This window comes from Cibotium barometz, chromosome 43 (assembly GCF_041138505.1).
Source record: "Cibotium barometz isolate CiBa-2024 chromosome 43, ASM4113850v1, whole genome shotgun sequence".
Taxonomy (NCBI): Eukaryota; Viridiplantae; Streptophyta; class Polypodiopsida; order Cyatheales; family Cibotiaceae; genus Cibotium; species Cibotium barometz.
In genome coordinates this window covers 10,206,750-10,224,816 of record NC_141088.1, presented here as the reverse complement: position 1 = coordinate 10,224,816, position 18,067 = coordinate 10,206,750, and the positions used below count along the sequence as shown (strand labels likewise).

Here is an 18,067-nt window from a genome sequence, read left to right as displayed (position 1 = left end):
ACAACGACCAAAGATGCTGGAGTGTGGTACAAAGGGGTTTACTCCAAATCATGTGAGAAGCGGTCATTACATGAAAACTCTCATCCTCCCCCCCATGCTCTTCACCAAGATATAGAGCCCTATACATCACTGAAGGAGTAACCAAAGTATCAAAAAGTCACCTCTTAATGCAAGGTTCTTGGAAGTGTAGCTAGAAACCCTCTCTCTCAAGGGAAGCCAGAGCAACATATTCCCTCATCAACTTGGCCTAAGCTGCTAGGCACATGGTTAAGATTGAGCCATTGAAAGTAACCATTAGGTATACATAGAATGTGGCAATCTCAAACAAATCTCTTCCATATGTGGACGGATGCCTAGATACCATCAAATATGACTTATTAAAGATAGTAACCTTCATCTTTTATCAAAACCTTCGTCTTTTACCAAGGTATACTGTCAGCTCCTCACAAAGGGCTTGTCATCTAAAATGAGATTTTTCATATGCATAGAGAAAGACGGAAACTCACGTGTTTGCGAACGAAGATCTTGTGTAACCCAATCTGTCAATGAAGCAGGATACCTCACCTATATAACAAATGGTATCAAAGAGAGAACATCCATGTTTCACCCCAATCCTACTCTGTGATATCGGTTAGCATGCCTCCTAGTGCTCACTCATCATGTGACTACCTCAATGCCATCACATGCCACATCATTTAAGACAAGAGGTCCAGCTCTTGAAGGCATCTAAAAATGAGAAGCCTGACCAACAATAAGAAAAGCTTTGAGAAAGTTCACAATGCAACAACCAACCAACCAACCAATGTATCACCTAATCTCCTCAATGATCTCTCAATGTGAAAACTTGGTCTAGCATGGGGTTACCCACATTGGGCTTCGGCTCGGCTTCGGCTCGAAAGTGGTTCCCTATCCTCGCATTGAACTCTCCCGATAGCAGAATGTCCCCTTATCTAAAAAAACTCTGTAATGTAAACATATAAGAACAGCAATGGCAACTGACCATCTGACATGCGTCTGGCAAAAAGTAAAATATTGCTATACCAATCTGCCCCTTGGCAACAATAGTGGCATCCACGTATACCTGGCCCCCTCATCTCTCCAGACCACTCCAAGCAGGGCACTGATGAAGTGTGAACGCAGCTGCAAACCCACTGAATCCCCGGACGACTGCACAGGCTTTAGCCTCTCCCCTCCATACTCACTCCCATACATCTCGGGCTTTATTCTCTCTCCTCTATACTCACTCCCACACAGAACCAGAGACATGTGGAAACCCTCTCTCGATGCTCTGATGCACCTCCGTGTAGAAGACGATGTCCCTCCTTGAGAATGTCTCTACACCTTCTCGTGAGTTAGACCAGTGTACGATTGCAAGTCCGTGTGGCTACCCGTAGCTAGTATAAGTAAGAGAGCGATTTACAACCTTTCCTAATAAGGACCCCTTTAATGTGTAAAAAAGAAAACATGCCCAACAAATTTATATATCAACTCCACTTTTAAGATCTTTATTTGTAACTTTTCCACCTGACACACTTTGTTGCTGTGTATAACTAAAAATAATAATAGCAGCTTTAGCCTTGAAAAACACAAAATGAGTATTGAATACAGTAGGCCTGCATAAAAAGCCACGTGTTACTACCATCACCAAAAGTAGCCCTTTGAGATGATTTGCACCTTGGTCATCGTGGCTCACTTTTCATATTTAAGAACCTTGTAGAGAGTTACAACTTTCATGATATGCTTCACTTTCTGTAACTGATAACCCCATACAGAGTTGCCTGCTAATGTAACCGAAGGGGAATCAAGCACATTTTGGTGCAATACTTGCCCACGTTTGTGAGATGAAACTACAGAGATGTTCACACACCAGGCAACTGGCAGGCAATCTGCAATGATCCATTCTCTGGAAGTACCAAGACTTCGAATTTCTTAAAAAGAGTGCATCTCCTCGCTGTCCATGCTCGTGTTAGTCAAAGGCACATAGCGGGCAGGTATCCTTTCAAATTCAACCTGGTCCATGTGCTTGCTTTCCCTAAATCTTTGGTACCTGTCAACAAATCATGATATTTATAAGCATATGCAAGCACAACAAAATCTCTGATCAATAGCTGCTGTTATTCAGCTCCCAGCAAGAGCTGTAACATGACAAAATTATGATGCAGTGTAAGAACTTGTTAACCCACGCTTCCAAAAGTTCTTTAAGCAGCAAGAAAGTACAGAAGTGTGATAATCTTACTTAAACCAGTTGAACCAACCGACACCAATCATGATAACCGCAAGCCCCGCTCCTTTTAAAGCTGAAAATCTATCACCAAGGAAAATAACTGCCACCTGGTGTGGACAAAGTTCTTATTAAACACATGGAAGCATTACCTCACCCAGGTATGTGTCTTGTTTATCCACAATACGAAAAAATCAGCATATGCTTTAAACATGTATAAAGCCTTACAATCCACAAATGACCCAAAAGAAGAGGTAACAGTTTGACCCAATGATTAGCATTAGCCTTTTGGGCAGATTTAAAGTTCCAATCAGTTGTCTCTATAATTGATCAATACAAAAAGCTCAAACAGATCTCAAGACCTTTTCCCTTAAACCAAAGCAAACTAAAAAACTTCCCCACAGAAATTTGGATTCGGAAACAAAACAGCTAACCTTTTGAAAGCATTAAGCCATTCCCTAGTACCTACCTTGCCAAGAAAATGTGAACCAACTACAGGCTGTAAATAGTAATCACAGCAGCATAAAAACTAATGATAGTTTTAAGTATTTTGGTCCCGCGTCTCTTCTCCAAAGATGGGATAACTTAGACATGCATGTACATGTGTGAGTACGCAAGCACATGCAAGGGCGGGAGTGGCAAGCAGCCAGTTGGTTGACCTATCAAAAGATGCCTGAAGGAGAGATTTAAGTGCGTGTACACTGCTAATTCCAGAGACATCTTTCCAGTTGCACAACAAGTAAAAGAGAGGGGGACACATACCACAATGTATCACATTTCCGCAAAAAGAGATACTAATCTTATCTGGGACTTGAACCATTGGCATGTAGTGCAAGATCCTTGATGATTCTGTTACACTTACAAAGACACGTGTGCAAGCTTCATAGACATCAATGAAGAAGACACGAGGATGTAATCCACCAGTGTTCCACCATAAGGCTGAAAAGTGGACCCCTGTAGTACAGGCCACTATCTGCTTGATTCCTTGTACGTCAGTCTCCCATGGTTTATGTTGATCCCCACTAACATCAAATTTCAATTCATGGTACAAAAATTACTGCCCGGTTTTGACTTCCAAAGTAAGTTGAGATCAGGCAGCTGCTAAATGTATATGAACACTGATATCATGTGTAAACGTCCATACAAATTAATGCAGCTGCAAATAATTGTGAGGCCTGAGCCTCAATGCCTGACTGGAGAAGCCCATAGCTGTTGTCCAACTGCTGTGCATCCTGAGGACGTTCCATGAATCATCTTGGAAATTAGTAACTGAAGTAAAAGAGTCTTATATGCCGGAGATGTGTCCTGTTACGGTTGGAAATTGTGAAAGACACTACACAGCTAAGAGATTAAAAAGTACCCCTTCATTTTCAGCTCCTTTGTACATGAGCCATTCTTAGAGCTTTGATACAAATGGGGTATGTTTTGGTCGTATGGGATGCCACGACCTATTACATGTAAGGTCTCTAGATGCTTTCATGTCCTTAGACTGGGATGCCCTATGCCTTTATAGATAGCTAACCCCTAGTGGCCTTGCGGGGTGTAGTTCCAATCCATGGTGGACATCCAGATAACAGATCTTCTTGGATGTCCTAAGAACGGCATTCACCAAACGTGAGAAATCCTCACAGATTTCTGGTTAATAAGTGCATTGGCTTCATCACATACCTTCTCATGATGACCAAACCGACGTAAAAACTTGTACCCCATGTACACAGAGGCAGCCACAGTTTTGCATGAGAGTAGAAGTTTGTTGAGAACTTCTGGGTCTGTGACAGAGGGTCTAAGACCATTTGATTGTACCCATAGATGACTCTTGGGACAACAATAATTTATTGACTTGTGATGCAAAAGCATGCCCACATATTGCTCTAAGGTGTGAACTAAGTTCCACAGAGGCATCTAAACCCTTGACTTTGGTAATGAAATAGGGGTTTTGCCTGTGTCTGATGGGCTACAAACCATAGATTTTGTAAATAGACAAGAAATTTAAACGTCCTGGATTGGGTGACGTGTGGTTCTAGCAATAGAAGCGATGTGTATCTTGATAACTGGACTGAGAATTCAACCTGCTGTTTAAACTTCAACACCCATCTCACGGGATCCTTGATAAAAGAGAACAGTGGACTTGGTTCTAACATGGTAACAAGCTTTGATTGGAGAATTTCAATCTGTCGATTGCATCCTAGGGGAAGCAACCGTGAGAAATGCTTGATATGGTTTACCCCAACAAGAGGGCTTGTAGTTCTGAAAACCGTTTTATCTTAGGGAGTCTCTTTGCATTGAGATTCTAGTGACCCACTTGTTAGGATTCGGAGCCTAATGTGTGTGGAGCTTCTCTTAAGGTATGAATACCCTAGGATAAGTGTGCCACGTGCCACTAGTATAGTGTGTGTGTGTGACTTCTATGGGTCAAAAGACAAGGTTACCCGCCTACAGAACATGTGCTTGTGAGAGTTTCTACATCTATCAAAACCATTATTGAGTCGTGCAATACTCTCTTGAGTTTGATCATGTTTTCTCCACAGTCGCCATAGCTCAAGCTCGCTCTCTCTGGAGAATTTCAAGCTGTTGGTTGCATCCTAGGGGAAGCAACCGTGAGAAATGGTTGATATGGTTTCCCCCAACAAGAGGGCTGGTAGTTCTGAAACCTGTGTTATCTTAGGGAGTCTCTTTGCATTGAGATTCTAGTGACCCATGAGACTAATGTGTGTGAACCTCTTAGGGTGTGAACACCCTCTTATGAGAAGATAGGAGTATGCCACGTGTCATTAGTATATATATATATATATATATATATATATATATATATATATATATATATATATATATATATATAGTGTGTGTGTGTGTGTGTGTGTGTGTGTGTGTGTGTGTGATTTCTATGGGTCAAAAGATAAGGCTACCAACCTACAAATGCATGTCCCTCCAATCACTCTCTCTCTCTCTCTCTCTCTCTCTCTCTCTCTCTCTCTCCCCCCCCCCCCCCCCCCCCCGCGCGCGCCCACTGCCTCCGTCAACCTTTGATTTGGAACCCCCTCGTCCATTTGCCCATTAGTCAAATGTTGGGGACTCGCCAGCACGTATTGTGGGGAGCTCTGAGTATGGCCCCCGCTTGGTCACTCGGAGATTGGCTTATTTTCAGACAGCTGTCCCCAGAGGCCTAGGAGAGGGGCCTCACTGGGATACGGGGCCCAGGCCTTGACATTGACTCTTCTATCCCCCTCAGAGTAGCTGGCCCCAACCCCCAACCCCGCGCGCAATGGTTGGAAGTGCACAACATACCTTTGACCACCCATGATGCTGATGGGAGCTCTGCCCTACTCACCTCCATTTTTTCCCCTGAAAGAGACTTTTCTATAAGTATGAAAAAACTTTACAAGAAGGGAGATTTCAAACCAAGCAAGGAGAAAATCTCAACCAATCAAGTTGTGCCACGCATGTGCTGCCTGCAAGGTCCCATACGTGAGAATGAAAAAGATGCCATGATCCCATTCTCTCATGAATTGGCCACGTTTTCTCTCTACAGCACTCGAAGATCCCTAAATCCTAGCCCAAGTGGCCATGAGCGTATGGATAATATCACACCAGATCCTACAAATGCACTATGTATCATAAACTAAAGTGCCCTCCATGGCCACATGCATCTAGCCTTCTAGATGTGCCAAGCTATGATGCTAGCAATGATATCCCATACAGTGTCCGATCTCTGTGCTGGAGGTACGTAGCTTGACTCTAGCATGTCTTGAAGATGGCACCGTCCTCAAAAGCTGGTGGGCTAAAGCCGCGGGCCGCATCTCTGTGAAGATCCATCAAGTGCTCTGCGGCCAAGGGCCCCCAGGCTCAAGGTACGTGTAACTCGCGGCGGCGGCGCCCGGGGGACTAGGGCCTTTGACACACTTGTTGATACCATCAATGCATATTAAAACATTTAAACATGGCCACAACCTTAACACATATCCATCATCACTTTGCATAAGACATAAAAGCTGGACAAAACATCCACAAATGCTGAAAATGGAGCTTGCACGTGTGACACTGCATAGAGGCCGGCCCCCCTCCTTGGAGTATTTTATTACCCAAGGAGAATAATATCATGTACAAGCTTTGAGGGCCTTACTCTCCCCACAGGAGATGCCGTATTATCCATATACAAATGCCATAACACAGCCCAACACGAGGCTACCAAGCCGGAACATAGGCTGTAGAAATGCCGAGCCAACAACATAATCCATATACCTCCGTGTGGGTACTGATTCTTCTCCAAAAACCACGGGTCTTCATGCAATAGAGCTAGTGCAGCAAGTACAACTCTCCATTCAGTCGGTACAACAGGTATAATGGCTCGTACAGCAGGTATAGTGGCTGGTACAGTAGTAGATACAGCAAGTACAAGGGCTGGTACAACCAATACAATGGCTAGAACAAAAAGTACAAGGACTGATACAACAAGTACAATGACTAGAAATCATAATAAATGATTAAATACCCTTACCTTCAGTATTTCTTTGTGATGGAAGCCTCCAAAACAATCCCCAACAGCCGGTATTCTTCATGGGCAGCCTTCAAGAGAGAGAGAAAGAGAGTAGCCATCCTTAGGGCAGCCCGTAAACGGTGGTAGAGGCTAGTGTGCAGCAAGAGAGCCTCCATTAATGAAGAGAGAGGGCTCCAATTTATAGATTTGAGCCTCCCATGAGCTAAAATGGCAAGAGAAGGCTACAATGACAAGTGGAGAGCCACACAATAGCTGAAGTGACAAGTGTGAGGCCACTTGTCTCACTTTGATCCACTTTCTAACAAGTGTCAGGCCACTTGTCTCACTTTGGTCCACTTTCTTACCACATGTCCCAATCTAAGAGATGGGTCCTTCCATAAACTTTATCTCTAAAAATATCCCAACTGGTAGACATTCTGTCATAGGCACTTTGCCAACTCTTGGTATCTGCTCAATTCCAGATGTAATGACACGAACAGAATTTCCATCGGAGTCGGGCCAAAAATAGCAACTCTCCTAAATTTTAGGAGTGTGGTCCTTTGTATTCTAGGATAATCCCCCATTCCGAAAGCTTGTACTTTCCAAATATTTAGACATCCTAGAGTCCACCAGACCCCTTTCATATTGGAAAATGTCCACCTCTCCAGCTTCTTAAAAGTTGTCCGCAACTTTAAGCTTGAAGCCATATATTCAAGATATAATCATGTCCCATCGAGTGGGCGAGACGAGACAGTCTCAAAAATCCAATATAACTGAAGAATCCATGTTCCAAAGAAATGGGTGAGACTAAATAAATCTCCATAATACCAATATCAAAATCATGTCCCAAAATAAATGGGCGAGAATTCCATGGAAGATATGCTAGACACAGGCACAAAAGCCAATTGTGTCTCAATCACCAATATCAATGAGATAATCATATGCCGATGAAAATCACGAATCAGGTGCTAAGACAATTAAATAAGTGCCATGCACAAGAAACTAGTGCCTCTCGCACACAAACATGTGCTATGCACACAAATTGGTGCCATTCAAGAGCACAAACCATGGTGACAAAAAAGCTAGTTCTCCATAGTTCTGGCAATCCTTTCTCCCAATCCCAACAGTTCCCATGTTCTCCCATACAATCCCAACTCTGATCAATAAGCATGGTGTGGAAACAATAAAACACTCACTCCACAATCGCAATACGAATCCACGTGTATGGTGTCCTTTCTCCCAATCCCAACAGTTCCCATGTTCTCCCATACAATCCCAACTCTGATCAATAAGCATGGTGTGGAAACAATAAAACACTCACTCCACAATCGCAATACGAATCCACGTGTATGGTGGAGTGTTCATTGAATTGTCCTCTCACAATCCCAACATGAATCCACATGCATGGCGAGATGAACAATGAACCTGTTGGCCTCTGTATGGGGAGATAGTGATTCTAATATGGCTTTAAAAAATAAATAAATCCATGTCCCGAATAAATGGGCGAGACAAAACAATCCCATAAGTCCAGATATCATAATCCATGTCCCAAGTAAATGAGCGAGACAAAATAAGTCTCCTGCCAACAAGACATCGGTTCACATGACCCTTAGCATAGACATAAGTCCCGTGCCAACCAGGCGTCATGTCCACTTTACCACTTGCACTCCATGTTGGTACTCTGACCACACACCTTGCATGAGAGGTGGGCTCAAGTAACAAGATAAAACAATCACTCGCAGGCATATATAGCGTGGTGTTCCATAAGCATTTCTGCTACACATAGTTTATAGGCATTTCGGCCACCAATAGTTTGTAGGCATTTTGGGCACCACCTCACACTACCCTCTCTAAGTGTCCATGTTTCCTTCCATCTGCTCTCTATTGTTCCACCCACACATGGTAGAAACAATCTTCAAGAGAGCACGTAGGACAAGAGAACGCCACACAGGGTATGTTGTGCTTGTCACTACCCTTTGAAGGGCCCATGTTTCCTTCCATCTGCTCTCTATTGTTCCACCCACACATGTTAGAAACAATCTTCAAGAGAGCACGTAGGACAAAAGAACACTACACAAGGTAAGTGAACCATGAGTTCCATAAGTCCAATGCATCCCAAATAAAGGGAGCCAAAAAGAATAATCCATCCTAGTAAAAGGGAGCCATAAACATAATCCATAAACCTGAGGATGGATCCAAATCCCTAGAAAAGAAGTCCAGGAATCCATAGACTTGTATACCATAATCCTTGTATACCATAACTCTTACCACATACTCCGTGCTAACCACACACCTTGGAGTAGAGGTGGACTTACCCAAGGAGAATAATATCATGTACAAGCTTTGAGGGCCTTACTCTCCCCACGGGAGATGCCGGATAATCCATATACAAATGCCATAACACAGCCCAACACGAGACTACCAAGCCGGAACACAGGCTGTAGCCAACAACATAATCCAAATACCTCCGTGTGGGCACTGATTCTTTCCCAAAAACCACGGGTCTTCATGCAATAGAGCTGGTACAGCAAGTACAACTCTCCATTCAACCGGTACAGTAGGTACAATGGCTGATACAGTAGGTACAATGACTGGTACAGTAGTAGGTACAGCAAGTACAAGGACTGGTACAAAAAATGCCTTCCCCAAGGATGGATATGTAAGAGCTGTCCGAAAATTACAGCTCATACATAGTGATGTGTGTGGTCCCAAGGGGACGCCATCATTTGGGAAGCATCTATACTTTGTGACATTCATTGATGACTATTTGAGATTTGCTTGGGTTTACCCTTTGAGGGCAAGTCTGAAGTCTTCATGTGTTTTCAGCATTTTGTTGCTAAAGCTGAAACTCAAATAGGTTGCAAAGTACAAACCCTCCGCTCAGATCGAGGGAGGGAATACATGTCAAATGCACTTAAGGCATATTTGGAAGGAAGAGGCAAAAGCATCAATGTACTTTGCCTTACACACCACAACAAAATGGTGTAGTAGAAAGAAAGAACATGTCATTGATGGAGATGGCAAGATGTATGGTTAAGGGCAAGAATCTGCCTCACAAATTCTGGATGGAGGCAATTATGTGTGCTACACATGTTTTGAACAGGTGACCTACGAAGGCTTTGAAGACCATCACTCCTTTTGAGGCCTGGTATGATAGGAAACCTATGGTTGACTATCTAAGAATTTTTGGTTGCCTTGCATATGCTCATGTGCCTTCATAGCTTGGGAGGCAAGTTAGATGACAAGGCAGTCAAATGCATATTTGTGGGCTACAACAGTGGTAGCAAGGGATACCGTCTCTACAATCCATGCAGTCAAAGGATTTTTGAAAGTAGAGATGTTGTATTTGCTGAAAATTCAGCACAAAACACTTTGAAAATGGTCCACAGGATATGTTTGAGGGGCTAATTCCATTGGGCATAGATGGAACATCAAACCAACAGCAAGACATGCATATTGGACAGCCTATGGGTATTGAAAACCAGCCCCCATATCAGCCTATTACTCCTCATGTTGTACAAGAAGCTATTCAAGAAGAGTGGACAGCCATGTAAGAAGCTAGAACAGATCCTCGTTGGCTGGTTCGTACTTTGCAAGAGAGCAAAATTTCAACTCTCTACCTAGGAGGACACGGGCTGGCTCTAGAAGTGCTCAAGAACAGGCAAATGTATTAAGCATGAGTACTATTTGTGACGAAGATGAGCCATATTCATTTGAAGAGGCTCAAGAGAATGAGCGTTGGATGGAAGCCATGCAATCAAAGATGGATGCTATCCATAAGAACAACACTTGGAATTTGGTTGACTTTCCCTTTAGGCAAGAAACCCACTGGCACAAAATGGGTGTACAAAGTCAAACGGAAATCTGATGGTTACTATTGACAAGTACAAGGCCCGTCTCGTGGCCAAAGGTTATGCCCAACAAAAAGGCATAAACTATGATGAGACTTTTGCACCTGCTTCTTGGCTTACGACTTTTAGATGTGTTGTTGCATTGGCTGCCCATCATGGATGGAAAGTGAAACCGGCCTCTGATAGAAAACCAGAGTGCGGTAGACTAGCAGTCACTCGTCCACTTGTAGTCTAGATGTGAAAACAAAGCAGATTGGAGCTAGAGTGCCCAAATCTGAAAACACAGCGACACCTGTTGGCCCCAAAGCTTGGCGCCCCTTGCGGTATTTCTTTATTCAATTATAATAATATGAATGGCTGAGTACAACACAAAGATCAGCCAAGAGTTTACACCTGTATATCCAATCTGACGGCCCACAAATCCTTCTTAGCACAGAGGATCTATGCACACAGATCTGTGTCTCCAAATAACACACTGTGCCTCCCTCTGATCAGCCAAGATCACTAAGCAGGCCAGCCATGGGCATACATCTGGCATAACTCAAGTGCATGATACATCATCTCATCTCAAACATACATGTGCTGTCCAAACTCTGTCTCAACCCTTGTCAATCTGCCATACCCCTCCTCTCACAAGGGGCCAGATAACTCATATCTACAACAGACATCAAGCAGTAGAAAGAGAGATAGATGAACAGAAACGGAGCTTACCAAATTCAGCTCGTGAAACAGCATTGGAGGAAGCAACAGCACCAAGTACAGATCTGAAAAACAGCACTGTACTTGATTGTACTTGATTGTACTTGACTGTACTTGCCTGTACTTGACGGTACTTGCTTGTACTTGACGGTACGGGCTATTTCTGCAGTGAACCTGAAGTAGCCGCCTGCTGGACTTTGCTGCTGATCACCTGCGCTGACTGCAACAGTGTTTCCCAGCTCTTGTACCTGCCCTAGAACTGGCCGTACAGTGTACCTGCAGAAGGTACAGAGCTATACTTGCAGTCGTACAGCACTGTACAGCCTGTATTCAGCAGTTGCAGGCGCCTGTATCAGTCCCACAACCCTGCGCTTCTCTGTCCTCAGCAGCACCTGCAGTTGTACAGGGTTGTACGGCTTCTACGGCTTCTGTACGGCCTGTTACAGCTCACAGCTTGCAGAAAACAGCAACTACAGCACAGATACAGTAGCCGCCTCAGTTTCCTTGTGCTTTTCCACGCTAGAGTGTCCCTTTTGCTCCACGACTCCCAAAAGGGAAGAGAGAAATGAAAATGAAATGAAATGTTATATTAACGTCTTCAAAAGGCCATAATGACCTATGAGACCAAAAGTTACATCATGGTGGATCTGATACAATGTCTGGATAAAAAACCCAGAAAATGAAAAATAAAGATGATACTACTGGCACCTAGAAAATGAAACTGGAACTGGAATATAGCGAGGGGGGGTACGCTATGGAGGTGAGTGGAATATAGTGAGAGGATACAATATATTGTGGGACGGAGGGGTACACTATGGAGGTGCCTCCATCTCATAATATGTGCCACATCGGACACTGGCGGATCTCCTCAATATCCTCTGTGGTCAGCACCCTGACTGGGTGTCCCGCATGCCTCGCAAGAATAATCCGAATCTGCCGCTGCAACCTCCGTCTATGCTGGGATGAGAGAAACACTCCAAAAGTGGCCCTCTTCCCCAAAATAATCCCTAGGGCCCCAAACTTTAATAAGTTCCCTAGGGCCACTAAGGCCTAGGAGCAAACTTTAATAAACATTAAAGTTTAATGTTTCTAGTTCCACCCCTTCACACCTAGGGATGTCCACACATCTTAAACTCTGTCCAGGCACTCCCCATGTGAATCATAAAATATTCTGACTCTGCAACCACCATGCCCACACTTGTACTGTTCCATTTTCACAGGGCCATGACATACCCCCCTCTTGAAAAATGGCAAGCGTCCTCGATTGCATTCTGGTGATGCATCAAAATATCCAAAGTGAAATATACAATATGGCAAGATCAGCGTCCCAATCTCTCTAAGCCATACACATGTATCAACATTCACCGCAAACCAATGGCATAGTAATAGTCCAAGTTGTATACCACTGTGAACCATACATATCCACAAAAATCTCATGTGACTAGTACACATATATCATAGAAGTCCCATAAACAGATGTACTGTCAGCCTCAGTACCTTCGGGTGAGAGAAAATCTGCACCAAGCGACCTCTAGATGTCATCTGAGCCTGTCTGTATCAAGGGAGTGGAGGTGCTACCCCCCTCTTGAGCATCAGGTAATGCTCCAGACCCATGCTCTGCTGAACCTGAATGAGCCACAATAAGAGTCGGCTCTAACTCAAAGGCATCGAGATAAAGCTGCAAAACCTGAGGTGAATCTGTTAAGTCACCTTCCTCCATTTACCTCGTACCTTCCTTTCTTTATGTGCTAGTATCTGCTCTGGAATGAGAACCTCATCAAGTTCCTCAACTTCCGGCTGAGCCTCATCTGATACATCCTCAGGCACATCCCCACGGAAAGGTCTAAGAAGACTCACGTGAAAAGCATTGTGAATCCTCCAGTGATCTGGTAACTTCAAACGATAGGTTACCTCACCAATCTTTTCCAAAACCTGAAAAGGCCCATAATATCGCATACTCAACTTAGGGAATAAGCGCTCTTTACCCTTCATCTTCTTGAGTCTAGCCTTTTCAAAGCGCAAAAGAACCCAATCACCCAATGCAAACTGTAAATCACGTCTGTGACGGTCTGCGGCTTTCTTTTGCTTCTGCTGAATTTTCTGGAGAGCCAACTTAACTCTCCAATAAGCTTCATCCAAGCTCTCCACATACTGATCAGCCTCAAAGATCTTATCCTTTGTATGCAAAATGGGTGGAACCTTCTTCCCTCCTTCTACAATCTCAAAACGCGCCTTGCCTGTCGAGCTATGTACAGTGTTGTTATATGCAAACTCCACCAAAGGAAGATACTTTTCCCATTGTTGCTTGTGCTCTGACACATAACACTTGAGAAGATCCAATACTGTAGAGTTAGCCTCTTCTGACTGACCATCTGTCTGTGGATGAAATGACGATGAAAACTTGAGAGTTGTACCCATGTTGTCGAACAACCCTCTCCAAAACAAACTCGTCATCCGTGGATCACGGTCACTAATGATAGACGTAGGCAAGCCATGATACTTGAAGATGTTCGCCATGAACAACTTCACCATATGATCCACTTTAATTGTCTTCCGCACGGGAATGAAATGTGCCTGCTTACTGAACCTGCATATGATAGTCCAGATGCCATCATTTCCCGTTTGAGTCCGTGGAAGATCAAATACAAAATCCATGGCAATGCTTTCCCAAGGTCTATCCGGAATAGGTAAAGGCTGTAATAACCCTGGTGTCTTCTGACGGTCAAACTTTACCTTCTGGCATACGATGCATTGCCTCACAAAGGCATCAACATCTCTTCTCAAGGTTGGCCAATAAAAGAAAGTCTCCACTGCTTTGACCGTGGCGTCAATACCTCTATGACCTGCATACGGTGGAGCATGACTTTCAATCATAACCTTGAGTCGCAATGGCCTGGTAACACACAGTCTGCCATGCATCAATAAAAACCCATCTCTGAGAGTGTAATGCTCATGCCGCTGACCCTCAGACATCTGATCATACAACCTTTCAAAATCCTCATCATGGGCATACTACTCTTTCATTTCATCAAGCTCATGATGATAAGCAAGTGAAACTGCAGAGACCTGTGGCTTGCGTGACAAAGCATCTGCCACTACATTCTTTTTGCCTTCCACGTGCACAATCTAAAAGTGAAACATTGACAAAAAGTTTGCCCAACGCATATGCTTCTCTGAAAGCTTAGTCTGCGTGAGGAAATAACGCAAGGTTTGATGATCTATCTGGACAGTGAAATCAGCCCCAAGCAAGTAGTGTTTCCAAGTAGAAAGAGCGTGAATTACAGCCAACATCTCTTTCTCATACACTTGTAACTGCTTCTCAGCATCTTGCAAAACTCTACTCTCATAGGCTATCACATGTCCCTCTTGCATGAGAACTGCACCAATGCTACTTCCACATGCATCACACTGGACAACAAAAGCCTTTCGGAGGTCCGGTAACACCAATACTGGGTCCGAAGTAAGCTTTTCTTTTGAGCTTTTTGAATGCTGTAATTTCCCGATCAGCCCATCTAAACAGAGTTGCTTTCTTCGTCAAAGCATGAAGAGGCGAAGCAATTTCAGCAAAGTGCCGTATGTAACGCCTGTAATAGGAACACAATCCTAGAAAGCTGCATACATCATGCACGGTCCTCAAAGCTGGCCAATTAAGTATTGCTTCCACCTTTGTTGGATCCATACGGACTCCATGACCAGACACAATATGCCCCAAGAAATGTATCTCCTGCAAGAAAAACTCACTCTTCTTGCCATTAACCACCAATCTATGGTTTCTGAGTTCTGCAAACACAATGGCCAAATGCCTTCTATGCTCTTCCTCAGTTTGTGAATGCACAATCATATCATCAAAGAATGTGCCCACGAACTCTCTATGAGGCCTGAAAATCCTGTCCATCATTCTGTTAAATGTGGCAGGCGCATTCGTTAAACCAAAGGGCATAACCAAGAACTCATACAACCCAAACGTGGTTTGGAATGCTGTCTTATGCACATCCTCGGGTCTAATGCGTATCTGATGATACCCGCTTTTCAAGTCAATACGACTAAAAACTGTGGAGCCCTGTAAACGGTCCAAGATGTCATCGATCCTCGGTATGGGAAATCGATTCTTGATGGTATTCTTATTGAGCGCCCTGTAATCAATACACATGCGCCAAGAACCATCCTTTTTCTGCACTAAGAGCACAGGTGAGCAAAAGGGTGATGAGCTAGGCTGTATCAATCCCTTATTCAATAGCTCCTGCACCTGACTCATAATCTCTTCTTGTTGGGCTGCACTAACACGGTACGGCTGTCTATTCGGTGGAGTACTACCAGGAATCAGATCTATGGCATGATCTTCTGGCCTCTCAGGAGGTAATTCTCCTGGCAATGACTCGGAAAAACAGTCTTGAAACCCATTTAAGAAATCAGTCCTGTCCTTATCTAACATAGACAAATTAGACTTAGACTCATCATCCTGTGCATCCTTTACATAAATCAAGTACGCGAAAAGATGCTTTTTCATTACTGATGAAATCGCCGAAGCGGATACAATAGGAACAGATTCCCCTTTGAGTTTTACATCTAAAACATGCTCTTTCCCTCTATGAGTCAGAGTGATTGTCCTATTGTAAGTATCCACCACCGCATGTACCCTGTGGCACCATGGCATCCCCAACAAAACATCACAGCCATCCAAAGGCATGATGAAGAACTCTTCGCTGTCCACATAACCCTGCAAATGAAGCCGAAGCTTCCCAATGATAGGAGTAACGGGTTCTGCATACCCTGGACAAGCCATATTTGCCTCATGTAACGGCCCCATCTCCTCTGCGCGAATCCCCAATCGGCCAGCCAAATCTGGTGAAATGAAGTTGGCTCTAGCACCTGTGTCAAAGAAGATCAAAGCATTCTGATCTCTCACTTTGCCCCATGCCCTGCACAACTCTGTAGCTTCACCACCTAGCTGCTCCCCCACAAGATCAGGAACTAAGCCTGCAGAAGGCTTTGGTTTCTTTGGCTTGGGCTCTCCTTTATTGTCAGAGTCCTTTTTGGACGTTCTTTTGGGACAATTGAATGACATATGCCCCTCTTCAGTACAGTAAAAACACTTTTGAGCATCTCTCAAAGCCTGTCTTTCCTCAGAAGTCCTCTTGGGCATTGGCAACTTCTTATACTTTGTCTCTGAAGACCCTTTAGCATCACGAGAAGCATGCCCAAATTTTTCAGCTTTCTTGCTCAATTTCTTACTGCCTTTAAACCCAGATGAACCACCTGTGAGTAATGCATTAACTGTCATAGCATTTTCAATCATCTGTGACATGTTCGTTACTCTTGTCTTGATACAATAATCTCGTACCTCCTTGGGCAGCCCACAACAATACTTCTCTACCTGCTCAGATAATGGCACGGCACGATAAGAAGTCACTGGGAGTAGAGCTTCCCAAAACTTCTTGTTATAATCCTCCAAACTATCACACTTTGAAGCATCCAGCTTGTGCCATGCGGTCATAACATCCACCTCAAATGTAGATGTGAGCCATACAGAAGAGAAAACCTGTTTGAATTGGACCCATGTGGTGGGTGCTATGCCCTGCAAAAGAAGAGTAGACCACCACTGCAAAGCATTGCCCTTGAGAAAAGTGGCAGCTTTCCTCACCTTAAGAGGACTCTATGTAATTCCCACCAGAAAAAGCAGCATCAAACTGCTGTAAAAAGGTAAGTCCTTGGCCCCACTGAATGTGTCAAACTTCACTGCAGCTCCCCCTTCCTTGTAATCCTTCGCCTTTCCCATAGGCGTGAGATTGTCATATGGAAGCGGCTTCGCAAGATTGCTGCCCCCAACATTCATACCCATCATTGGGTCAACATTTCCCATTCCCACACCAGGCATACCATACATTCCAGCCATGTTTCCATACATTCCATTATGCATACCTGGCTGCATACCACCAAACATATTGCCTTGCATCCCAGGTTGCATGTCTCCAAACATATTTCCTTGCATACCGGACTGCATACCACCATACATATTCCCTTGCATGCCAGGCTGAAAATTGGCTCCAAAAGGCCCATACATACCCATGCCTCCCTGAGGATAACCCCCAGTCATGGATTGGAACACCGAGCCACCACCAAAATAACCTGGATGCATGTTCTGTTGAGGAATAGGTGGCTGTCCATAGAAGGAACTCTGAGAGTTTGCTCCATAAGCATGCTGCATATTCGGAAACTGGCCAAAAGATGGTTCCTGTGGGATGGCACCACTGTGACCCTGAGGAAGATTCTTTGAACGAACCTTCTTCTTCTTTTTCTGGGGCTCTATGCGGGGTTCTGCGCGAGATCTCATAAATTCAGCAAATCTCTCGCTCTGTGTGAGCTGCATAAAAGTATCCATAACACTAGCCAAACGATCTTTGAACCGAGCATCATCATCCTCTTTACCATGCACATCTTCTGGCTGTGTTACATGCTCATAAGGCTCAACATCTGCAGCCTGTTCTCCTCCAAAAATATCCTCAGATACATCTCTTTCAGGAGAAGTCTCTTGCTCTTCTTCTTCATGATAGAAGTACTCATCCTCTGTATCAGACATGTTTGCTGAATTTTCAGCGATGGCTTTCTTCAAAGCAACCACGAGCTCACCCCTTCAGAAAGTTGATGATTGGTCCCGGCAACGGAACCTTCAAACCGGCCTCTGATAGAAAACCAGAGTGCGGTAGACTAGCAGTCACCCATCCACTTGTAGTCTAGATGTGAAAACAAAGCAGATTGGAGCTAGAGTGCCCAAATCTGAAAACACAGCGACACCCTTTGGCCCCAACGCTTGGCGCCCCTTGC

At 44.1% G+C, this 18,067-nt stretch overlaps 1 protein-coding gene across 2 annotated transcripts in view; it reads right to left on the bottom strand.

Annotated features, from left to right (window-relative positions):
- Positions 1–1,476: 1,476 nt before the first annotated feature.
- LOC147613505 (Nucleotide/sugar transporter family protein) overlaps positions 1,477–18,067 on the bottom strand; it is a 77,358-nt gene continuing 60,767 nt past the window's right edge. For both annotated transcript variants that reach the window (XR_015263205.1, XM_086781471.1), the window contains exons 10-11: positions 2,237–2,331; positions 1,477–2,047 (exon numbers count right to left, since the gene is read on the bottom strand). Coding sequence is in view for 1 of the 2 variants with exons in the window: in XM_086781471.1 (XP_086637597.1) it covers positions 1,930–2,047; positions 2,237–2,331 (213 nt within the window). In the remaining variant the exon portion in view is untranslated. The remainder of the gene's footprint in view (positions 2,048–2,236; positions 2,332–18,067) is intronic.